At 41.6% G+C, this 25,859-nt stretch overlaps 1 protein-coding gene across 2 annotated transcripts; it reads right to left on the bottom strand.

The window, feature by feature from the left end:
- Positions 1-7,927: 7,927 nt before the first annotated feature.
- On the bottom strand, positions 7,928-23,886 carry pde12 (phosphodiesterase 12). Of its 2 annotated transcripts, XR_006314316.1 has the most exons (4): positions 22,550-23,886; positions 15,502-15,580; positions 14,871-14,973; positions 8,932-9,018 (listed from the first exon to the last, which is right to left on the bottom strand). XR_006314316.1 is itself a non-coding variant. In XM_043708123.1 (3 exons), exons 1-3 carry the CDS (start codon positions 23,783-23,785, stop codon positions 8,579-8,581), a joined length of 1,755 nt encoding a protein of 584 aa, XP_043564058.1. In that variant the 5' UTR covers positions 23,786-23,884; the 3' UTR covers positions 7,928-8,578. The 2 variants fall into 2 exon arrangements, 1 of the variants encoding a protein (XP_043564058.1); XM_043708123.1 differs by lacking the exon at positions 14,871-14,973 and having other exon boundaries at positions 7,928-9,018; positions 22,550-23,884.
- Positions 23,887-25,859: the final 1,973 nt, after the last annotated feature.

Genomic DNA, 25,859 nt, shown 5'->3' with positions numbered 1-25,859 from the left:
TAACTGAGCTAAAATTGGCAGTTTGGCAAGGCATAAACCTTTACATTGCACTGTCTAGTTGTTCCTACTTCATTTCAAAACTTCACTATGTAGCAGTATTGGTATTATTACATAATTAAAAATACATAAATTTGAGAAGATGGCTAGCTCGGTTAGCTCATAGATAGCTATTTTGCTTAAGAATAATGCCAACAGCACAGGTTTGATTACTTGAGACCTGCCTGTTCACCTTGCCCCTGAAAATGTAAGTTAATGGGAGCTCTCACTCAAACTGCAAAGAACAGTGCTAGAATAAAATGCATAAGTATATTGTAGAAGTGCTAACTAATCCTCCCGCTTTTATGCTATTTGACTGTAATTTTCACATTGCTTTTCTTTGCCAGTTTCTGCATTGAGTGGCTTCTCCTCCAAGGAGATTTTAACTTTTATCACATGCTCACTCTTGAGTTCATTGTCCTCCTGTCCTCTGTCAGTCCTCATAGAGTCATAAAGATGTACAGCACGGAAACAGACCTTTGATCCAACTCGTCCATGCTGACCAGATATCCCAGCCCAATCTAATCCCACCTGCCAGCACCCAGCTCATATCCCTTCAAATCCTTCCTGTTCATATACCCATCCAGATGCCTTTTTAACTGTTGCAAATTTACGAGCCTTCACCACTTCGTCTGGCAGCTCATTTCATGTACACACCACTATCTGTGTGAAAAAAGTGCCCCTTAGGTCTCTTTTATATCTATTCCCCTCTCACCCTAAATCTATACGCTCTAGTTGTGGATTCCCCATGCCCCCCTCAAAGGGAAGAGACTTTGTCTATTTATCCTATCCATGCCCCTCATTATGTTATAAGCCTTGATAAGGTCACCCCTCAGCCTCCGACGCTCCAGGGAAAACAGTCCCACCTATTCAACATCTCCCCCTCTATGTAAACTTCCCAAATGAAATCTCTCTTGACTCACTATTCACCAATATCAGTCACTGATATTCCCATGTCTGATCACTGTCACTTCCCACCAATTTCCTGTTCCCCATCCACTACTTCATTCTGTATGATAATTTGGGGTGGGTGGGGGTGGAGAATTTGCCCTCCATTTGGAACTGCACACTCATCCATAAACTGATCAGCCATGATCCTCTTGAGTAGGAGAAAGTGAGGACTGCAGATGCTGCAGTACTAGAGTTGAAAAATGTGGTGCTGGAAAAACACAGCAGGCCAGGCAGCATCTGAGGAGCAGGAGAATCGACGTTTCGGGCATAAGCTCTTCTTCCTGAAGAAGGGCTTATGCCCAAAACGTCGATTCATGATCCTCTTGAGTGTCTAAGCAGGTCTGCGGGGCCAAATGGTACACTTCTGTTAACTTTCTTTGTTCATTATAAGTGAATATCTTATTCTCTCGGCTACACTTAGGGAGCCTTTTTTTGCATTATCCGTAAGAGATGGTAAAATGAGGCTTGAGGGTATGTCATATCACATCTCTGCTGGAATTGTCCTGCCATTGGGACTGGTGTACCCAGGGATAGAGGAGTCTGGGATATTGGCTGTAAGCTTTGAGTCAGACTTACATGACTCATCCACAGGATAGTTCTCTTAATTTGTAAAACGGTCCCTGCAGGGTTGACTGCGTGAATTGGGTTGTTCTGGTTTTATTTGGCTTCCTCCTTTCTGTACCACTAAGCTGTAACTGGACCATTTCAGAAAGCAGTTGAGACAACCATATTTGTATGCATCTTAAGCAGCTGATTTCCTCCCTGCTGAAGAGCAGTAAACAAGATATTTAACAATAGAATTGTAGACATGTACAGCACAGAAACGGACCATTTGGTCCAACTCATCCAGACCGACCTGATGTCCTAAATTAATCTAGTCCCATTTGCCAGCACTTTGCCCATATCCCTTAAACCTTTCCTATTCATATACCCATCCAGGTGCCATTTTAAATGTTAGAATTGTATCCGCCTCCATCGTTTACTTTTGGCATCTCGTTCCATACATGCACCATCCTTTGCATGAAAAAGTTGCCCCTTTGGTCCCTTTTAAATCTTTCCCCTCTCACCTTAAATCTATGCCCTCCAGTTCTGGACTCTCCCACCCCAGGGAAAAGACTTTGTTTATTTACCCAATCCGTGCCCTTCATGATTTTATAAGCCTTTGTAAAGTTACCCCTTCGCCTCCAATGCTGCAGAGAAAATAACCCAAACCTCTTCCCCCATAGCTCAAACTCTCCAACCCTGGCAACACCCTTGTAAATCTTTTTCTGAACCCTTTCAAGTCTCACAACATCCTTCCTCTAGGAGGGAGACCAGAATTGCAGACAATATTCAAAAAGTGGCCTCACCAACTTCCTGTACTCAATCCTGTCACCATATTAAATGCTGCCCTCATTATCCTAGCTACCTGTGACACTACTTTCAAGGAACTATGAACCTGCACTCTAAGGTCTCTGTTCAGTAACACTCCCCAGGACCTTTCCATTAAGTGTATATGTCCTGCTCTGATTTGCCTTTCCAAAATGCAGCACTTCATATTTATTTAAACTCCATCTGCCACTCCTCAGCCCATTTGATCAAGATCCTGTTATAATCCACTATATTACTGAAACTAGCAGATTTATTAATTACCAACATTTAAATTCCTCGTTTCTGGTGAGCATCCAGTGTCCAAGTCTGAGTTACTCGTCATTGCTATTGGAAAGCCACTTAACTTGGTGATATAGCTGGTACACAATTCAAAATAATGCCAGCAACATGTTTAATTTACACTTGAACTAAAGTAGAAGATGTGGCAAATCACCATGCACACAACTGTCAAGATATTGGATCACTAAGTGTCAAGAACCTGCATTTGAGAAAGCATGCTGGGATGCATGTGACATTACCACTTAACTGTAATATAATGACTCAAACACTTTTGGCATCAAGGGACTGACAATGATGTATATTTTTAATGTATTTTCTTAAATTTGTTTACCATTTTTCACAATTGAGTAATGATTTAATTGAGCTTTACATTTGCACTTTTCCAAATGCAGTATTACGTTTGCATTCATGTTCCCTAGTTCACTGGGAAAGGGAGGAGGAATCTAATTGAAACTTACTTACAGGGAACAAAGACCTGGACAGAGTGGATGTTGGGGAAAATGTTTCCATTGGTAGGAGAGGGTAGGACCTGAGGGCACAGCCTTCAAGGGAAGACCTTTTAGAACAGCGATAAGGAGAAACTTCTTCAGCCAGAGTGGTGACTGTGGAATTCACTGCCACAGAAGACTGTGGAGGCCAGGCCATTTAGTACATTTAAGATGGAGGTAGAGAAGTTCTTGATTGTCAAGGGTTACAGGGAGAAATCAGGAGAATGGGGTTGAGAAATTTATCAGCTGTTATTGAATGGTGGAACAGACTTGAAGGGCATTTTCCCAGAACTACCTATAATGATTTAATAGCCTAATTTCTGCTCCTGTGTCTTATGACCACATGGTCATCAATGAAAGTTTTTTTAAAAAATTAATTGTTCAGAATCTTAAAAGGTGAAATTGGCAGTAAAATAGTGATGAGAAAGGGGTGACTAATTCATCATTGCCAACATTCTATCACACTGCATCCTACATTACCCTTGTATGGTGTTGGTGCATCTTTCTTCAGATGAAGGTTTATTGTTTCAAAATATCCTTTTGAAAGTAAGGCTGGCTGGTTGAAGTTAGAGTCAGATGTACAGCATGGAAACACCCCTCAGTCCAACCCGTCTATGCCGACCAGATATCCCAACCCAATCTTGTCCCACCTGCCAGCACCCGGCCCATATCCCTCCAAACGCTTCCTATTTATATAGCCGTCCAAATGCCTCAAATGTTGCAATCGTACCAGCCTCAACCACATCCTCTGGCAGCTCATTCCATACACTTACCACCCTCTGCATGAAACAGTTGCCCCTTAGGTCTCTTTTGTATCTTACAACATCTTTCCGATAGGAAGGAGACCAGAAATGCACGCAATATTCCAACAATGGCCTAACCACTGTCCTGTACAGCCGCAACATGACCTCCCAACTCCTGTACTCAATACTCTGGCCAATAAAGGAAAGCATACCAAACACCACCTTCACTATCCTATCTACCTGCGACTCCACTTCCAAGCTATGAACCTGCACTCCAAGGTCTCTGTTCAACAACACTCCCTAGGACCTTACCATTAAGTATATAAGTCCTGCTAAAATTTGCTTTCCCAAAATGCAGCACCTCGCACTTATCTGAATTAAACTCCATCTGCCACTTCTCAGCCTATTGGCCCATCTGGTCCAGATCCTGTTGTAATCTGAGGTAACTCTCTTCCCTGTCCACTACACCTCCAATTTTGGTGCCATCTGTAAACTTACTAACTGTATCTCCTATGCTCGCATCCAAATCATTTATGTAAATGACAAAAAGTAGAGGGCCCAGCACCGATCCTTATGGCACTCTACTGGTCACAGACCTCCAGTCTGAAAAACAACCCTCCACCACCACCCTCTGTCTTCTACCTTTGAGCCAGTTCAGTATCCAAATGGCTAGTTCTCCCTGTATTCCATGAGATCTAACCTTGCTAATCAGTCTCCCATGGGGAACCTTGTCAAATGCCTTGCTGAAGTCCATATAGATCACATCTACTGCTCTGCCCTCATCAATCCTCTTTGTTACTTCTTCAAAAAACTCAAATCAAGTTTGTGAGACATGATTTTCCAAGCACAAAGCCATGTTGACTATCCTGAATCAGCCCTTGCCTTTCCAAATAAGTGTACATACTGTCCCTCAGAATTCCCTCCAACAACATTCCCACCACAGAGGTGAGGCTCACTGGTCTATAGTTCCCTGGCTTGTCCTTACCGCCCTCCTTAAACAGTGGCACCACATTTGCCAACCTCCAGTCTTCTAGCACCTCAACTGTGACTATCGATAATACAAATATCTCAGCAAGAGGCCCAGCAATCACTTCTTTAGCTTCCCAAAGTTCTCGGGTACACCTGATCAGGTCCTGGGGATTTATCCTCCTTTAACCGTTTCAAGGCATCCAGCACTTCCTCCTCTGTAATCTGGACATTTTTGCAAGATGTCACCATCTATTTCCCTACAGTCTATATCTTGCATATCCTTTTCCACAGTAAATACTGATGCAAAATATTCATTTAGTATCTCCCCCATTTTCTGTGCTCTACACAAAGGCTGCCTTGCTGATCTTTGAGGGGCCCTATTCTCTCCCTAGTTACCCTTTTGTCCTTAATATATTTGTAAAAACCCTTTGGATTTTCCTTAATTGTATTTGCCAACACTATCTCATGTCCCCGTTTTGCCCTCCTGATTTCCCTCTTAAGTATACTCCTACTTCCTTTATACTCTTCTATGGATTCACTTGATCTATCCTGTCTGTACCTGACATATGCTTCCTTTTTCTTAACCAAACCCTCAATTTCTTTAGTTATCCAGCATCCAGCCTTCCCTTTCACCCTGACAGGAATATACTTTCTCTGGATTCATGTTCTCTCATTTCTGAAGGCTTCCCATTTTCTAGCCGTCCCTTTACCTGCGAACATCTGCCTCCAATCAGCTTTTGAAAGTTCTTGTCTAATACCTTCAAAATTGGCCTTTCTTCAATTTAGAACTTCAACTTTTAGATCTGGTCTATCCTTTTCCATCACTATTCTAAAACGAATAGAATTATGGTCGCTGGCCCCAAAGTGCTTCCCCCACTGACACCTCAGTCACCAGCCCTGTCTTATTTCCCAAGAGTAGGTCAAGTCTTGCATCTTCTCTAGTAGGTACATCCACATACTGAGTCAGGAAATTGTCTTATACAACTTACTTCCTCTCCATCTAAACCTTTAACACTATGGCAGTCCCAGTCAAATATAGTAATTATCCCCTACCATAACTAACCTGTTATTCTTAGATAGCTGAGATCTCCTTACAAGTTTGTTTCTCAATTTCCCTCTGACTATTGGGGGGGTCTATAATACAATCACAATAAGGTGATCATCCCTTTCTTATTTCTCTGATCCACCCAAATAACTTCCCTGGATGTATTTCCAGGAATATCCCCTCTCAGCACAGCTATAATGCTATCCCTTATCAAAAATGCCACTCCCCCTCCTCTCTTGCCTCCCTTTCTATCCTTCCTGTAGCATTTGTATCCTGGAACATTAAGCTGCCAGTACTGTCCATCCCTGAGCCACGTTTCTGTAATTGCTATGATATCCCAGTCCCATGTTCCTAACCATGCCCTGAGTTCATCTGCCTTCCTTGTTAGGCCCCTTGCATTGAAATAAATGCAGTTCAATTTATTAGTCCTACCTTGTCCCTGCCTGCCCGACTCACTTCTGTTCTCAGCTGTACCAGTCTCAGATCATCCCTTTGGGCGGCACGGTGGCACAGTGGTTAGCACTGCTGCCTCACAGCGCCAGAGACCCAGGTTCAATTCCCGACTCAGACGACTGACTGTGTGGAGTTTGCACGTTCTCCCCGTGTCTGCGTGGGTTTCCTCCGGGTGCTCCGGTTTCCTCCCACTGTCCAAAGATGTGCAGGTCAGGTGAATTGGCTATGCTAAATTGCCCGTAGTGTTAGGTAAGGGGTAAATGTAGGGGTATGGGTGGGTTGCGCTTTGGCGGGGTGGTGTGGACTTGTTGGGCCGAAGGGCCTGTTTCCACACTGTAAGAAATCTAAAAATCTAATCTAAAAGATCGATCTCTTTCCTGGCCACAGACGTCTGTCTGTACCTCTGACTACAGAATCCCCTAACCCAATTGATCTCCTGGAAGCTGACATACCCCTCGTTGCATTAGAGCCAGTCTCAACTTGGCTATTCGTGCTACATTCCCCTGAGAATCCATCACCCCCTACATTTTCCAAAACAGCATACCGGTTTGAAATGAGTGTATCCACAAAAGACTCCTGCACTAACTACCTACCTTACTCTCTTACCCTTCCTGGAGTTAACCCATTTATGTGACTGTATTTGAGATTTTCCCCCCCTTCCTATATTTGCCATCCATCACATACTGTTGTTGTTGCAAATTCCTCTCTATCTGTCTCTCCAACCAATCCACTTGATCTGATAAGATTCGCACCCAACAGCATTTATGGCAGATATAATCCACAGTAACGCTTAAACTCTCTTTAAAATCCTACATCTGACAAGAAGTACATATCACTGCAAAGGCCATTTTTGGTCCTTCACAATCTACAGACCCAGAAAATAACACCGTCTTATTCCTCTACAAACACTGCCTCAGGTTAAATTAATAGCTATGGCTTATATTTTAAGTTTAATCAAGAGACTTATCTCCAAAAAATTAGTAGTACAAGTTTGGTTATTTTGAATTTTGCTCAAATAACATTGCCTTTTGAACAATACAGATAGTTCTACAGTGCCATAGTTGTGTTCCAGCGAAAATGGGGCCTATGGAAAAAAAAAATGGGGTTGGGGTAGACCGGCAAAAAAAAAATCACTCACAATCACTCAAAAATCATCCAATGGTCTAATGCAAAATACACCACAGCCTGAATGAAGGTTGCGATCATACTTATTAAACTAAAAAAAATGTGAGAAAGTTGCTGTCATCAGCTGACATCGCACATGTGCAGAATTGCACAGAGGTTTCAATGTGGACACGGGTGCATGCGCAGAATAGCATGAAGACAAGCACCGACATCGTACATGCATGGAGACATCAGCAGATAATCGTGCATGTGTGGAACAAAGCGTATTAACCGATCCCAGTTGGAATCGCACCGCTGAAAGCGCGTTATCCCAGAACTACCTGTAATTATTTAATTTTCGAATGTTCCATCCAGTGATGTTCCAATTTTTGCTTTTAATCAGACATCTCTTCATGATCTACCTACTGGAACATCCCATGGAAATAAACTTAATAGCAAGTGATTGGCTGTGTACATTCACCATATTGTTCATAAAGAATAGTCCACATTTTAATTATTGAATATTGTAATTTCATTCTGTTTGGAATCTGTTGTTTCCACAAGTGCGCACACTGTATCCATAAACATCAATAATAGCGGACATAGTATAAAATGCACAATGTATCTCAAGATTTTACCAAGCCTCTTGCACAGGCTGTTAAATGGTCGTGGACCTTTGGTCTCTGCAATGCTTATTTGAAAACTAATCAGCCAAATTAGTGAATTTCATAACCACTATGAAAAATTCTCTGTTTGTTTCCACTTAAGAATACAGCCTTCAATGCAGTGCAATATTTTACTTACATTTCAGTAAAATGTGAACATTTCCATCAATACATAAATCCAGTAGATGCCCCATTCTGGTTTTGACTTTTAGTTTATAATATCCATTCTATTGATTACATTACATTAAAGACCAGTTATTGTAAAAGAAAAAGACACCTACCAAAATACAGGATTAACTTTCGTTAGCTTCAGGCATCTTAACAAAGTTCACTGCCCAAAATATTACCAACCATTATTCCCTTTATAGATACTGACAACTTCTCGAAGTTAACAGTTATGAAATGTATAACCTCATACAATGGACCAGCCTTATTAGTAGCTAAAGTTGCAGTAGGCCCACAATTTATCATAATTTATTTGCACTTTAGATCACAGATAAGTGCAATATGATCTGATGGGTGTGAAACACTTGGCAGAGCCAAATGGCAGATGACTTCCTCGTGACTTGGAAAAGGAATAACCTGAAAAACTTCAAACATATTCATATCTGCAAAAATGTAGTCCAGACAACCCTGGAAGCCACCCACATAATTTGTGTAAGCAGGCTCTCCACAAGCACTTTTTAATTTAAAGAAGTGCATAAGTGACATGCTGCAACGTTCTTCCTCGCCATTTGAAGTCCAGTCGGGATGATCAGCAGAAATATGTCCCTTGATGACAAATTCATACAAGCCCGTGTCTGGGGTGCTGTTGAAGTCACCACAAAATATTACTGGTGTATCAGGGTGCATTTCTGTAACATGTTGAAGGTGACGAAAGGCAATTGCTATCTGGATAAGGCGAATGTGGCCTCCTGGCAAAACATAAAATGATTTGGTCTTTCAGTATCAATACATATACTTGATACAGGAACTGATGAGACACTATATCCAACAAATCATTGGCATAAAAACAAAAAAGATGCTACAACTACCAAACTGAACTGGCACATTTGCAGGGAGAGAAATAAAGTTAACATTTCAAGTTGAATCTGACTCTCAAGATTTATGGAAGGTAGAAACAGGATTAGATATGCCATTAGGATTGAAAGGGAAGGTCTACTGTAAAGGGAGGATAGGAGAAATTAAATGACACAATTATCTTAGAATAACAGTGCAAGGATGAGTAATGATTGTTTTCAAGGAACAAAGTATTTGTCCAGATTGAATATGTTAGTACAATGAATGGTTCTACCCAAAAGCAAGAAAGTCAAAAAAAGATTCAAGCACATGCCAAAATGAGGAAGGAAAATAGGGCCAATGTTCATGGCCTGAAATTGTTGAACTCAACATGGAGTCCAGAGGCTGTCAAGTGTCTAATGGAAAATGAGGTGCACCGTCTTGGGTTTGCGTTGGACTTAATACTGCTGAGGATAGAGATGTTAGATGAGATGAGCAAGTTGGAGAATTAAAATAACAAGCAATCAAAACCTCAGGCTTATGCTTACACATTCAATAGTGTACCACAAAACAGTCACTATCTGTACGTGGTCTCCCCAATATAGACATGATTTGGAGATGCCAGTGTTGGGCTGGGGTGGACAAAGTTAAAAATCACAACACCAGGTTATAGTCCAACCGGTTTAATTGGAAGCACTAGCTTTCGGAGCGCCGCTCCTTCCCACAACCATATTGGAACCACAGTGCTTCCAATTAAACTGTTGGACTAAAACCTGGTGTTGTGTGATTTTTAACTTTGTACTCCCCAATATAGAGGAGACCACATTGAGAAGCAAATACAGTATATAAAGTTGGAAGTGGTATATGTAAGTCACTGCTTTACCCGGAAGTAATGCTTGGGACTTTTGTAAGATTCTGATAATGCAATCTTGCACAATAATATGTCTTCCTATTGTTCAACTAAAGATTACCCCCTCCTGTGGGTAACATGACCCTCAATAATGTTTGAACCTCAATCTCCGGCCCATTTTCTGCATTTCTGCTCTCACCCCTCCAGAATCCTTTCTCCACTTTCCACCTCAATGGCCTCCAGATTCAAAGGTTCATCCTTCATCATTTCTACCATCTCCAGTAGGATGCCACCATCAAAAACATAATCACTTTCCCAGTCCACCAGTATTGTGAAGGGGCTGTTCCCTCCATTGCAATCTGTTCCACTCCTCAAATCATTCCCAAAACCATCCCACGCAATTACAGGAGGGGGAATACTTTTACTTCCTCCATTCTGACTATCCATGATCCCAACACTCCTTCCAAGCGAAGCAATTATTGACGTGTATTCTTTTCAAATTTGTATACTATGTTTGTTCATTACAATGTGACCTCCTCTATACTGGGAGACCATACACAGTTTGGGCAACAACTTTGAACAACACATCACTCAGTCCACAATATTGACCCTAAGCTTCCAGCTGCTTGTCGTTTTAATTCACCAATCTGCTGTCATGCCTTTAGCCTGTTGCAGTGTTTCAGTGAAGGCCAATGCAAGTTTGAGGAACTCCACAGATTGAGAATTCAGATGTGCCACTGAAAGGCAGAGTAGACTTTATGAGCCAAATGGCCTAGCGTTCTGGACTCAACATTGAGTTCCATTTCAGACTTTAAGCCCTGTCCCACATTTCGATTTTTTTGCCATGTGCCGGTTTGAATCTTATTTTGCAAGATTTTGCTTCAGACAGTATCAAGTGTGATACAAATTGTGTGAAACATATCCCTACATACACATTTTTTTCTTCATTCACTGGATGTGATCATCACTGATTAGGCCAGCTTTTATCAACCATCCTAATTTGCCCTTGAGAAGATGGCTGTGAGCTGTCTTCTTGAACCACTGTAGTCCATTTCCTGGAGGTGATAGAATTGTTTGGGGGGTGGATGGCTGGAGGTGCGTGCAAACATTAGTTGGAAGTACTGCTGTAGCCATGGTGCTTTCCTTTAGAGTCATAGGGGTGTACAGCATCGAAACAGACCCTTTGGTCCAACTCGTCCATGCTGTCCAGATATCCTAACCTAATCTAGTCCCATTTGCCAGCACTTGGCCCATATCCCTCTAAATCCTTCCTATTCATGTCCCTATCCAGATGCCTCTTAAATGTTGTAATTGTACCAGTCTCCATCACTTCCTTTGGTAGCTCATTCCATACACCACACTGTGAAAAAAAGTTGCTCCTTAGGTCCCTTTAAATCTTATCTCTCCTACCCTAAACCTATGCCCTCTAGTTCTGGACTCCCACACGCCAGGGAAAAGACTTTGTCTATTTATCCTATCCATGCCCCTCATGATTTTATAAAAATCCTCAGCCTTCGACACTTAAGAGAAAACGGCCCTAATCTATTTAGCCTCTTCCTGTAGCTCAAATCCTCCAACCCTGGAAACATCCTTGTAAATCCTTTCTGAACCCTTTCAAGTTTCACATATATCCTTCGGATAGGAAGCAGACCAGAATTGCATGCAATATTCCAAAAGTGGCCTAACCCATGTCCTGTACGACCACAACATGACCTCCCAACTCCTGTACTCAATGTTCTGTCCAATAAAGGAAAGTATCCTATCTACCTGCGACTCCACTTTCAAGGAGATATGAATCTGCACTCCAAGGTCTCTTTGTTCAGCAACAGTCCCCAGGACCTTACCATTAAGGGTATAAGTCCTGTTAAGATTTGATTTTCCAAAATGCAGCACCTCGCATTTATCTAAACTCCATCTGCTACTTCTCAGCTCACTGGACCATCTGATAACGATCCAGTTGTAATCTGAGGTAACCTTCGCTGTCCACTACACCTCCAATTTTGGTGTCATCTGCAAACTTAATATACCTGTTATGCTCACAGCCAAATCATTTATATAAATGATGAATAGTGAACCCTTGTGGCACTGATCCTTGTGGCACTCCACTGGTCATAGGCCTCCAGTCTGAAAAACAACCTTCCACCACCACCACCCTCTGTCTTCCACTTTTTGAGCCAGTTCTGTATCCAAATGGCTAGTCCTCCCTGTACTCCATGAGATCTAACCTTGCTAACAGTCTCCCATGGGGAACATTGTCAAATGCCTTACTGAAGTCCATATAGATCACGTCTACTGCTCTGCCCTCATCAATCCTGTTTGTTACTTTTTCAAAAAACTCAATCAAGTTTGTGAGACATGATTTCCCATGCACAAAACCATGCTGAATCACCCTAATCAGTCCTTGCCTTTCCAAATACATGTAAATCCTGTCCCTCAGGATTCCCTCCAACAACTTGCCCACCAACAGTGTCTGGCTCACTGGTCTATAGTTCCCTGTTTTTTCTTTACCACCTTTTTAAAATAGTGGCACCACGTTAGCCAACCTCCAGTCTTCCAATACCTCACCTCTGACTATTGATGATACAAGTTTGGGATCTAACTTTAGAATTTATGGATTTTGTGTACATAGGGTTTTTCAACTGACTAGATAAACAAGCTCCAGTTTACAAGGTCAGCTTAAGAGAAACATACATAATTTATGGAAAGATTTTTAAAACGTTTTACTTCCAAGTTTTGAACAGTATGTGTAAAGCTGAAATGAATAAAATTATAATCTGCCAAGCCAGGTTTCAGTCTAGGATCTGACTTGTCCAAGGAATAACATTAGCTTGGATCATAACTCCCTCATTTTTATGGCATTTATACTCTCAACAAATGTTTTGTCTCTTGACACAACCATCACCTTTACCATAATTTTCCTTTTGTTCTTCCTTCCCCTTTCAACAGCAGCTAATCCACCATATTCCTGCCCTCATTCAGTTCAGAAGAGACATATTGATCTCAAAACGTGTTTCTCTCTCCATTGATGCTGCCAGACTTGACTATTTACAGTACTTTTTTTAAAACCTCAGATTTCCAGCATGCATGGTAGTTTTTTTCTTAGATTATTGTAATTGGCAACAGATTCTTGACTCTCAAATTTCAGGGATTTTATTAATTTTATGGACTCCCCATCAAGCCACTGCTTTAACTTAACTTTAAACATTTTTTTTGTAAGTCATTTTGATGTCAATCTACACCCATCATATTTGTGAATATAAGAACTATCCACTATCATGGCAGCACTAAAATTAAAGAGAACTGAGTCACCCAGGACACAGAGTAATAATAAGCTTTCCACTGGAGATTAAAGTTTAAGTTGAACTGTGGATTGGAATTTAAATGCATGTATTACATTCTGTTCCCTCTATTTTGATCATTTAGTAAAAAGTAGTGCACTTCTTACAAAGATGTCTAATATGCGCCCAATGTTGTACTTCAAGTTCCTTTAATAACGTCAGCTGGATTTCCATCCCCATTTCCAGTTGCAAACAACATCATGGAATAGCCCTCTGCAAGGAGTGTGTCTGGCCTTAACTGATGGCCTGAATGGCAGAAATGCAGGAATTTTTAAATCATGCATGTTAGGTGTGTCCTACATCATCAGTGCTGGGAAGAGAAAAGAACATCTACCTGTATGTTGTTTAATAAAAATAAGAATTCATAGCATAAAGTAGTGGTTTCCCCAGGATTTCCATAAAACATAACAGGGATTAGGCATTCTCATACAAATAGCTTGCATCAATGTACTACCTTGCATATCATAAAATATCCCAAGGTTTTTCAAAGGTATGTTGCAAAACAATGTTTATACCAAGATACAAATAAGTACGAGGACAGGTGAAGGAGGCCAGTATCTGTGTAGTCCCTTAAAAGGATGAGACAGAGAAAGGGTTTAGGGAGGGAGTTCCAAAGATTGGGGTCTTAGCAGTTGAAAACCTGACCAGCAACAATGGAGCAATTAAATTGGGAATGCAGAGGAGAACAGAAAATATATGAGTGCATAGGGTTGTAGGCTAAGACCACAGAGAGATCTGAAAGCAGGAATTACAAATTTAAACAAATATGTTAATAACTAGCAACCAATACAAGTCAGTGAGCACGAGTGATAATGAATGGACTTTTTGACAGAGACCAATGAAGATATATAAAACCAAAAGAATTCTGATGAATAGACGATGTCTGAAAAACCAGCATTCTCCGTCCTTTGCAGATACTGACCAACTTAGGTGTTGCCAACAACTGTTTTCTCACTGTAATGAATATTTAATTTTAATGATTCACACATTTTAAGAGTATAACTTTTAGTTTGAAAATTGAAATTTTTAGATACAAGATAAATGAAAACATCCAATTTGAGAAGCTGGTCAACAAACTTTAAAGTGATTGTAAAACAAAGATTTTTTTTATTACAAGGGTCATAGTGGAAAGTATTGGAGACTAAAAAAAACTCTAGTTTCTTGTTGGACAGATGACTACAGCTGTACCACAAAGGAGTTAAATTAATAATATTGATTTCAAAATCACAGAGGTCAGGTTTGAACATTTTAATTATTTAGTTTAAATCTCTATGTGGGTCATCTCAGCTGCACCACATAGCTAAGGGGATAGATTGCAGGGAGGATTTTGTAATTGGTTCTGGGTTTTAGCTGTGTGGTTTTTCAAAGTAATAGGCATTGGAAGTTTGAGGTTACAGTAGTTTAAACAATGCAGACAGAGAGAGAGAATCTGCAAGCTGCAGGGATTCAGAAAACAGAAGGTTTCAAATTTGGTCTCACTAAACAAGAGCGAGAAAGTTCACAATCATTAGGTGTTGATGGAGACACAGAGGCTTCACCTAACTAAACATTAGTGTAAGGACCCCAAGAAATCACATACCTCAGAACAGTAGGAACATAGGGAAGATAAAAGTGAATTCCTGAGAGCTGTATTCACAACTTGTTTGGGCCCATGCGAAGTAAAGATGCTGTAAAGGCAAGCACTTCGGAGAAATAAATGTAAAATGGGAAGTTGACTGTTGAAATTTTCAGGTTTCATGTACAAGCATTGACAAAATCTTGCACTAAGTCATATTTGCTTTGTTCAGTTTTTGTACAGTAAAAAGTTGTGTTTAAAACGTGAATTCCTGTGGTGTACCCTTTTCAATTAATAACTGAGAGTTCAAATTTTGTTTGAAAAGGTAATGGCATCTATCAAGATCATATCACACAAGAAAAATACTGTCCTAAGTGCAATTTCTTTCTGTATTAATTTGGTAATTTAAAAAATCTTGTGTAATTAGATAAAAATGTAGCTATTATAGATATACAGCTTTTAAACAGGTTTTAGATCTTGAACCACAGCACATTCTGTTATAGATCATTGCCATCCTCATAATTAGGCAACTGAATGAATTTTAATGAAGACTGTTCATGCCAAACAAATGGAAGATCAATATCCAAAATGGGTAGAGGAAAAAAGAAAAGGAAGAGAATGGCACAATAGATAATCTTAGAGATGTAAAATTTACCTTTTGGATGCCAGTAAAGATGAGTATTACCAATACACAACTTCTTTGATGAATCTTCAAGAGACTCAAGTACACAAACCTAAATAAAAATATAAATATTTAGAATCATTAATGTACAGCAAACATTGAATTACTCACAGTTCCTGAGATAGTTCAATAAATCCTCAATCTAGTCAATAAGATCATGACCGAACAGCAAGTTAAATTTACATATCCACCTTTGCCCCACATTCCTTAATACCTTTAGATAACAAGTCTATCAATCTCAGATTTAAAATTAATGATTAATTTAGCATCCATTGATGTTTGCAAAACAGTTTCAAATTTTTGCCAATATTTCATAGTGTCACACCTAAAAGGTGTAACATTAAGACTTTGGTCTCTTTGCTGGTTTCTCAACCAGTGGAAGCAATTTCTCTCTACACACCCTAACAATTCTTTGTAATTAATGCATGGCATGTGGGCACAGCTGGCTGGACCAGAATGTATTGTCCATCTCATGTTGCCTTTGATCAGGTGGTCATGATCTGTTTACATATTTTGTGTAGGTACACTTATAGTGTTAGGGTGGGAGTTCGGAAATTTTAACCAAGTGATACTGAAGGAAAGGCCATATATTTCCAAGCAGGATGGTGGTGTTTCCAACAAAATCTTGAACATGTTGATAAAAATCATCTTAAAAATTTCTAAATTCCAATTAATACAACCCTCGTTTGTGTAATGTCTCCCAGTATTTTAAATCTTGGAGTCCTGACTAATCCATTCTCCCCTTTTTCCAAGGTCAATACATGTTTTATTAGATCTGATGGTCAAAACTATTCACTGCATTCCTCATGTGGTCTAACCAGGGCTTTGTTTAGTTGCAACAAGACTTGTATTTCAGTCCCCTAGATATAACAACCAGTATTTTATGACAATAAACCCAGGTACAGCAAGCAAGTAGGAAGGCACATGTCATAGAAGATAAGGAAATCCTGCCATAATTGTACATATCTATGATGAGATCAGATCTGAAACTCTATGCAGTTTTAGTCTCCTGATACAAGAAAGGAAACACTTTACATGGAGGCAGTGCAGTGCAGTTCACAAGATCGACTCCTAGAATTATCGAATGATAAGGGGAGTACTCTAAAGGGAGAGTAGATTGGGCCTAGACTCTTTGGATTTTAGAATGAGGGGTGATCTCATTACAGTACATAAGATGCTGAGGGGGCTTGACAAGGTAAATACCTAACAGGTTGTTTCCTCTCAATAGAGAGTCTAGAACTGAGGGGCACAGTCTCAGGATAAACAATCAACCATTTAAGACTCAGATGAGAAGGAACTTTTTGCTCAGATATTATGACTCTTTGGCATTCTCCACCCTAGATGCCAATTTAAAAATATAGAAAAGGAAAAAAAACACTTGGATTTCAAATTGGCAGCATTGTTCAATACCTCCAAATATTTCATCATATGCTGGACTGTAGAATTTTAAAATAAAATCGCTTGCTAATGGTCAGCAGCTGAGTAAAAGCAGAACAAGTTAACAGAAGTATGAGGAGGAGTTTCACTTCTTATATATGCTTCACTTTGCCTGAATATACAGGAAGTTGATATATAATATATCCTTAATCCACCCAAGCCATTTGTTAACAATGTGATGGAGAATAGGAGAACTGCTGTAAAAAATATTAATTACATTGAGTATCAAGCATTTCAAATCCACCAAGGCTGGATACACATACAAAAATAATAAGGAATTGCATTAAGAAGTGCATGGGTTCCATTCTAAAGTGGTTAAAGAGCCTTGAAATTGAATTGAAATTTAAAATTTTTAAGTTCATATATGATGTTATTTGAATGGTATTGAGCGAAGTGATCTGTGAGTAAAGAACTTGAAATAAAAACTAAATTAGGGAAGATATTATTAAGAGAGTGTGGATAACAGAATACAGTGAATTTAAGAACAAACTATGGAAATAAATAAACTCAAAGAAAATATGAATGCAGACAATTTGAACAACCATCACACTCAAAGGTAAAGGTATGTGACAAAGAACAATAAGTAAAACCATGTCCCGTAAAAACATAAATTTCAAGGAATTTTATGACTCAGTCAAGCTGTAAATAACAGTTATAACTCTGAAAATGATTAAAATCATATTACCATTGATGAAATTCAATGTTGTTTATGATTTGTTTAATGGTTAGGATTACACCAGTGTAATGACAGAATATGAATTATTGTATTTATTGAAGATAAATTGTTGGAAGTAGAGCCGGTAGGATGAGAATAAAATCTTTTGCATCAGCTCCACTAATCTTAACAACAGGTGAGATGGTTCGGAATCAGAGTCATGCAACAAGTAATTTAACCATAGTAAGGATGAGGGAAGTGAGGGAACCAAACTTCTATTTTAAACCAACTTAAAGCATGCAAAGAGAAACAAAGTGTTGGAAAGTTAAAGTTGTAATTGCAGTTGCAAGACTGAGAGACAGTGTTAATTTGATCTTGCAAGGTTAAAGAAGAGATGATGCTCCCAAGCTTGTCAACTTTATAAAGGGATTGTAGTATGGTGATTGACTAAATGTAATCAGAATTGATCTTATAAACTTTATTACAAATTGGTAGAACTTAGCATACTTTCTGATCTTTTGTATTAAGGTATATAAGGTATATAATTGTTTCTAAGATTCCACAGTAGAATCAAGCCAGGAAAAACAAACTTAGTCATAAGGAGTGTCTGATTCACTGGGAAGTGCTCTAATTAAGCTAGGATTGAGACATGAACTCAAAGACATCAATCCAGAGTCCAGTTTACGTGGGCCTCCCTTTTCTCTTTAATAAAGCAAAGAATGTTTATTTTAGCAATGTTCACAATGACAAACTTCATGAAGAGGATGGACCCATTAATGACTTCATGAGCCAGTCTGTAGACAGTGGGGTGAGGGCGTGATGTTAGTCAATGTCCATCACCCTTAAGTCATGTTTACCTTGGCCAATCGGAATGTAATTGATCATGGTGGGGTGTTGCTGGGAAAGAATTAAGCAACAATTTTCAGTAACCAAGATGCATCCAATGAGAAACTTTAAAGTCATTCCACTTCCAGTTCAGAAAGGGTGGTCTGAAGTATTAGACACTTTATTTGGCCAAGTTTTAAGTATAGGAGTTGGGGTTGTAGAGGATGTTAGTGAGCCCTATTCTGGAGTACTGGTGTCTAGTTCTGGTCACCCTGTTATAGGAAGGACGTTATTAAGCTGCAGAGGATTCAGTAGAAATTTACTGGGATGTTGTCAGGAAAGGAGGGTTTGAGTTATAAGGAGAGGCTGGGACTTTTTTCACTGGAGCGGAGGACACTAAGAGATGACTTTATAGAGATTTATAAAATAATTAGGGTTATAGATAATGGCAGGTGTCTTTTCCTTAGGTTGGGGAATTTCAAAACTAGGGAGCATATTTTTTTTTTTAAAAGGTGAGAGAAGAAATTGGTTTTAAAAAGACATGGGGGCAATTTTTTTTAAAGAGTAGAAATGAACTGTGTGGAATGAACTTCCAGAGGAAGTGGTGGATGTAGATGCTCAAAAGACATTGAGATATGTACATAATAAGAAATGCTTGAAGGGATATGGGCCAAGGTCAGGCAGGTGGGAGTACTTTAGTTTAGAATTTTGGTCAGCATGGACTTTGCTTGGACTGTTTCCATGTTTTATGACTCTGTTTACCAAGGAACTACAGGAAGGACTTAAAGGGAAAATAGTGTAAATTTGTTAGTAATCACAAAGTACGTACTGCAGGTAGGAGAGGCATATGGTAATAAAATCACATTTGTTCAAATATGATTGGACGATATAATGTCTACTACTTTGGAATGCAAGTTATACAAATATGGTTGGTCAAAGTTTAATTGGAAGGAATTACTTATAGAAATAGTTATCTATAAGAGTAGCATAAAACCTTTGCTCTTGTGAAGATTTGAGTAGCATGCCTTTTTTTTTAATGTGTACTTCTCCAATGCATGCATGAATAAACTTATAACAAAGAACCCCAAGTCTTGTCTGGCCTTAAGCGAAAGAAAAGGTGGAATTAATCAGTAACACTGCATTGAAATCCATTTTACACAGAACCTGCCTATTCTTAATTTATTAATATTGATTTGTAATCCTATGCTTCCATCTATACTGTACTTGAACAGATGTGAGACACAAAAAACAACAGCAGATGCTGGAGGCCAAGGTAGACAAGCAGGAACCTGGGAGAACACAGCAAGCCAGGAAGCATCAAGAGGTGGAGAAGTCAATGTTTTGGGTGTAACCCTTCTTCAGGACCGGGGGTGTGTGTAAGGGGAGCTGCCAATAAAGGGGGTGGGGGACAGGGTGGTAAGGTGGGGTTAGGTGAACACAGGTAGATGGTAGGAGGGTCAATGAGAGGGAATGTATCTGGTTGGTGACTAGAAGGCCGATGAGAGGGTTGCAAGGGTGTGGGAGGGGCTGGGAAAGGAAGCAGTGATGGTTGGGATAGGTGGAGCCAGGTAGAGGGTATGACCTGGTTGGTCGATGGGAGGGATGAATCACAAGAGCGGGAGGGATGGGAAGAGGGAGGTTATTTGAAAGTGGAGAACTCAATGTTAAGTCCTCCAGGCTGTAGGCTGCCTAGGTGGAAGATGAGAGGTGTTGTTCTGCCAATTTGTGGTTTGATTCACTGTGTCAATGGAGGAGACCAAGGATGGTCAGGTCAGAAAGGGAGTGGGAAGGGCAAATAAAATGAGTGGAAACTAGGTGGTCAGGTCAGCCCCTGTGGGCCCAGCTGAAACATTCCCTTAGTTTACATTTGGTGTCCCCGATGTAGAGAAGATCACACTGGAAGCATTAGATACAGTAAACTCGGTTAGAGGAGAGGCAGGTGAACCACTATCTCACCTGGAAGGACTGTTTGGGGCCCGGGATGGAAGTGAGGGGGGTGGTGTGTCGGCATCTTTTCCGGTTGCAGGGAAAGGTAACTGGGGGTTTGGTGGCATTGGTGGGGACAGTGGTACGAACCAAGGAGTGGCAAAGCGAACAGTCTTTGCAGAAGGCAGAAAGGGGTGAGGAGGGGAAGATGTTCTTGGTGGTGGGGTCTAGTTGGAGTTGGCGGATGTGCTTAAGGATGACATGTTGGATGCGAAGACTGGTGGGGTGATAGGTGAGAAGGGGGACCCAGTCTTTATTGCGTTTGTGGGGTTTTAGAGTAGTGGAACATGGAATGGAGGTGGTGCAATGGAGTGTTGTCTGGATGACAAAGAAGAGGCAAAGCATTTTGTTCAAAATAGATGGACATCTGGAATGCTTGGGAGTAGAATGTCTGCTCGTCCGAGCAGATGCAGAGGAGGAACTGGGAGAATGGGATGGAGTTCTTGCAGGATACTGGATGGGAGGAGGTGTAGTCCAGGCAGTTTTGAGTCTGTGGGTTTATAGTAAACATTCATCTGGAGACTGTCACCGGAGGTGGAAATGGAAAGGTCAAGAAAGGAGAGGGAAGTGAGCGGGATGGATCAAGTGAATTTGAGGGCAGGGTGGAAATGTGGACAAAGTTCAGCCTGGGTGCAGGATGCTGCAACGATACAGTCATCAATGTAATGATGGAAGACACAGTGCCTGTGTAGGTGCTAAAGAGAGACTGTTTAACATAGCTGGCAAAGAGGCAGGCGTAGTTGGGGCCTCCCCTAGTGCCCATGGCCACCCCTTGGATTTGGAGGAAATGGGAGGAGTTAAAGAAAAAGTTATTAAGGATGAGGATAGGTTCTGCGAGGTGGAAGAGGGAGACTGGATGGGTCTGTTGGAGAGGAAGAAGCTGATGGCCTTAAGGCCATCCTTGTGTGGTATGGACGTGTATAAGGACTGCAGGTCCACAGTGAAGATAAAACGTTGGAGGCTGGGGAACTGGAAGTTACTGAAAAGGTGGAGGGCGTGGTTGGTATCATGGATGTAGGTGAAAAGTGCATGAACCAAGGGGGAGACAATGGATTTGAGATAAGATGAGTTCGGTGGGCAGGAGCATGCAGAGACAATGGGTCAGCCGAGATAGTTGGGCTTGTGAATCTTGGGGAGCAGGCAGAACCGGGCAGTGTGGGACTGGGGACTATAAGGTTGGAGACAGTGGACAGGAGATCACTGGAGACAATGAGAGCACAGACAGTGCGAGTGATTTTGGCCTGAAGGGTATTCAGATATCAGCAAATTCATGTCACTTCCCACTCGATCATTTAAGTAATTAATAAATATGATAAATAATGAAGGCCCCAATATGGAGCCTCACAGGTCACCACGAGTTGCACACAACCTTCTAGATACATTTGCCCATTATCCCTTCTAGATACATTTGCCCATTTGTGGGTGGCATGGTGGTACAGTGGTTAGCACTGTTGCCTCACAGCGCCAGAGACCCGGGTTCATTTCCTGCCTCAGGCGACTGACTATGTGGAGTGCAGGTTAGGTGAATTGGCCATGCTAAATTGCCCGTAGTGTTAGGTAAGGGGTAAATGTAGGGGTATGCGTGGGTTACGGGTCGGTGTGGACTTGTTGGGCCGAAGGGCCTGTTTCCACTCTGTAATGTAATGTAATGTAATCTAATCTAAATCCCTACCCAGTCTCTTGCTGCAGTTAATTTCTTATCAAAAGTTAATGATTTGTCTTCAATTTGGGAGTTTTATCATATGCCTTCTAGAGAGTCGTAGAAATAACATCCATACATGGCCACTTTTTTTAAAAAAAGGTTTGTCAGGCAGGACAACATTTACAAACTCTCTGATCAGTGAACGATTTTAAGATGCTCAGTCACTCCATCCCAGGTTATAGATTCCGATACTAAAATCTAACAAACACATTTTAGGATTTCGGCTGTTTAGCAGTAGCTTGATGCTACAACATTCTGACGATCTCAGTCATGTTGTATATTATTCTTTAAATGGATATCCGTCATTTTGTTACAATGTTGTTCATTACAGTGCGTTTTAACGAGCAGATATTATACTGCAATTATTAGGTATTTATTCCATTTATTAACACTAAATTTCCAATCTGCCACAGTACCTGGAGAGTGGTTGATCTTTGCAAGACTTTTTCTTTAACTTGAGGATTCGTAGAAATCTTTTCCAAAATCTCGGTGTGTAAAGGGTCCGAAACTAAAGCCTCGCTCAAGGTCACATCATGCTGACTTAGCAGCCGGTACTTGGAGGCTCTGAAGAAAGTTGCTAGGCCTTCGTGTTGCTTCTCTTTGATGCGAAATGCTCCTTGAAAGCCGAAAGCATCAAGGGCCGGGGACAAGCTGTTGGTAAAAACACTCTTGTCCACCTCCTGGAGACAGATGATGTCGGCGTTGTAGCCACTGAGCTCTTTTTTGATGAGGTTCTGCCTGTAATCGAGCTCGAGTGCATAGGGGGGACAGTAAGGGTACAGGGTGTTCTTGGAGAGCTCGGTCTGAGCGTACACGTCGGCCAGGATGTTGTAAGAAACCACGCGGAGCAGCGGTTCCTCCGGGGCCCGGCGGGTGAGCCACTGGCGGCTGTCGAAGGTACAAGCCCCGGGGCCGGCCTCCACCACGCCGTCACTCTCCAGCTCCACCGGCGCCCCGAAACGCCGCCCGTCGCCCGGGTGACATCTCAGCTTGAGCTTCAGGCCGATGTGGCCGTTGCTCGGGGTGAAGACCCGGCCGTTAGCCGCTGGTTCCCAGCTACCGCTCGCCTCCTTCAGCCACCACTCGAACAACGAGTGCGAGGCCTCGCCGAACTCCACCTCCACCTTGGGGCAGACCGGGAAGCCGGCCAGGATGGAGGTGGGTAACCGCAGCTGGGTCAGACTGGGCGGGTTTCTCTCCACTCGGTACCTGGACTCGCCCACCTGTAAGATAGCTCCATCCTGCCAGGCCTCGGCGTTACTCGTGTCCCCGGGAACCGGTTGTTCTCCCTGGTACAGGGTCACAGGAGGGGCCGAGGCCTGAGCTGGGGCCTGGGCCGAGGCCGCCTCTTTGCGGCCTTTCTTGGTTTTCTTGGCCTGAGCTTTGACCAGGTTGTGGGCGATGCGGCCGAGCGCAGTTTGCAGGCTCTCGCTCTGCTCCCGCTGCAGATGCCGCTGGCTTCCTCCCTCGGGCCCCAGCCGCAGCGAGATGGTCAACTTGGTCTCGGTGGGGACACAGCGGACAACAGCGGTCTGCATGGCCGCCGAGCCCGCGCTCGGCCTCCGGCTCCGGCTCGAGGAGAAGCGGGCAGCGAGCCGCTGCAAACCGGCTGAGGGCAGAGAGCGGACGGCGACACCGACCAGGCCGCACATGGGGCCCAGCTCTGCCGTGGGATCCCCAACAGAAAAGATATCAGCTTCCGATTAGAAATACATTAAAATACTAAATACATTCTGTGGAGCGAAATTACAAAAACTGGGTGGGCGCCGCCGGCAGGAGGATTATTGTTTAATTTATTTCAAAAATTGTTCAGGAACTAGATGGTCTTGTGTATGTACACCCAGAATGCCTTGTCACTCAGTATGAACCGACCGTGTAATCACTCCGCCACACATGGAGATGAGGAAAAGATTAACATTTATTCTTTCAAATTCCGTTGAACCACAAGAAAGATGCGGCGATGGCTGGTATTTGAGTAAAACTTAATCACTGTAAACCAAGTGGATGTTGGATTAGTACCAGAGGGAAAGTACTATGAATGGTACAAAAATAACCAAATGGTGCAGCAATATGAACGCATGTCACCAACCCAGAGTGAAAAGGGAGGCCCAGGCTGCCATGAAGATGACAGTTTGAACAGTTTGTTTTTAGATGGAAATTAACGTCCAATACCTAAACACAGCAATGGCTAAAAGGGTCAACAAATATCGTTTTTTGGACTGGAGAGAAAGATGTGTGAGAGGTGTGATAACCACAATTTCATATAGAAGGAAATATACCACATGCGGATCTGATGGAAAGTCCCAAAACTGTGAAAAGATGTGCAAAACACAAAAGAGTTATCAGAGAAAAAGTGTATCATAATGACTTGGGTGAGAGATTATTGTACTGCCAAATTGTTGATGACACAAAATAGGTGGGAAGCAAGTGGTGACAATGACAATGTCTGCAGAAGGATCTAGGCAAGTGATTTGAGCAGAGGCATGGCAGATGGAATACAACGTGTTTGGCAGGAAGGATAAAGGAGAATAATATTAAAAGAGAAAGCTTCCATATATGAGGAAGTTTCATTCATAAATCATAAAAAGCTAGCATACAAGTTCAGGTAATGGCAATGTAACTGTGCTGGCCTTTACTTCAAAGTGAATGGAATATAAAAATAGGGAAGTCTTGCTAAAACTATCCAAGGCAATAGTTAGTACACAGCTGAAGTTCTGCAAACAGTAATTTCAATTCCTCATATATAAGGATAGAAACACTGACGTTGAAAGCAGTCCAGAGAAGGTTTACTAGGTCAATTTTGGGTAAGGGGGATTTTTTTTAATGAGGAGGGGTTGAGGAGGTTAGGCTTATATTCAGTGGAATATAAAAGAATAAGAGGCAAATTTATCTTCAGGGCTTAGCAGCCCTCAAAACCCTGTCAGTTTTCTCCCCACAGACCCATCCCAATTCTGTTTCAGTGTTGCACCTGTTCTGTGTATGTGCAAAGTCTGCACTATGCATATGATGTTCAGAGTCATGTGTATGCACAGTAGCTCTGCAGTTCCAGTGTCAGCAAACATTATCTATTATGTTAGCTCTTGTAAAATGAACTCTGCAATAGAGTTCTTTCTGACAATAAGTGTCAGAAAATTTGTTTACCAAAACAAGTAAAGAAACTATAATTATCACTGACATCAATATGGTCTGAACTCCAACAGTTAAGAGACTGATCTTCTTGATGAATACTGACGTACAGTGGCAGTTATTTAAGTTGGGACTGACACTTTTTTACAAGAATATCATGGAGATGTACAGCACGGAAACAGACCCTTCGGTCCAACCCGTCCACACCAACCAGATATCCCAACCCAATCTAGTCCCACCTGCCAGCACCTGGCCCATATCCCTCCAAAACCTTCCTATTCATATACCCATCCAAATGCCTCTTAACTGTTGCAATTGTACTGCCTCCACCACATCCTCTGGCAGCTCATTCCATACACATACTACCCTCTGTGTGAAAAAGTTGCCCCTTAGGTCTCTTTTATATTTTTCCCCCCCTCACCCTAAACCTATGCCCTCTAGTTCTGGACACCCCAATCCCAGGGAAAAGACTTTGTCTATTTATCCTATCCATGCCCCTCATAATTTTGTAAACCTCTATAAGGTCACCCCTCAGCCTCCGACGCTCCAGGGAAAACAGCCCCAGCCTGTTCAGCCTCTCCCTATAGCTCAAATCCTCCA

Source organism: Chiloscyllium plagiosum, chromosome 18 (genome assembly GCF_004010195.1).
Source record: "Chiloscyllium plagiosum isolate BGI_BamShark_2017 chromosome 18, ASM401019v2, whole genome shotgun sequence".
Taxonomy (NCBI): Eukaryota; Metazoa; Chordata; class Chondrichthyes; order Orectolobiformes; family Hemiscylliidae; genus Chiloscyllium; species Chiloscyllium plagiosum.
Note: the sequence above shows the minus strand (reverse complement) of the source record. Positions and strands in the feature narration are given on the sequence as shown.

Coding starts and splice junctions, on each gene's coding strand:
- pde12 (XM_043708123.1), bottom strand. CDS start 23,785: ATGTGCGGCCTGGTCGGTGTCGCCGTCCGCTCTCTGCCCTCAGCCGGT. Junction 15,581..22,549: donor AAAGATCAACCACTCTCCAG/GTACTGTGGCAG, acceptor ATTTTTATTTAG/GTTTGTGTACTTGAGTCTCT. Junction 9,019..15,501: donor TCTTTACTGGCATCCAAAAG/GTAAATTTTACA, acceptor ATGTTTTGCCAG/GAGGCCACATTCGCCTTATC.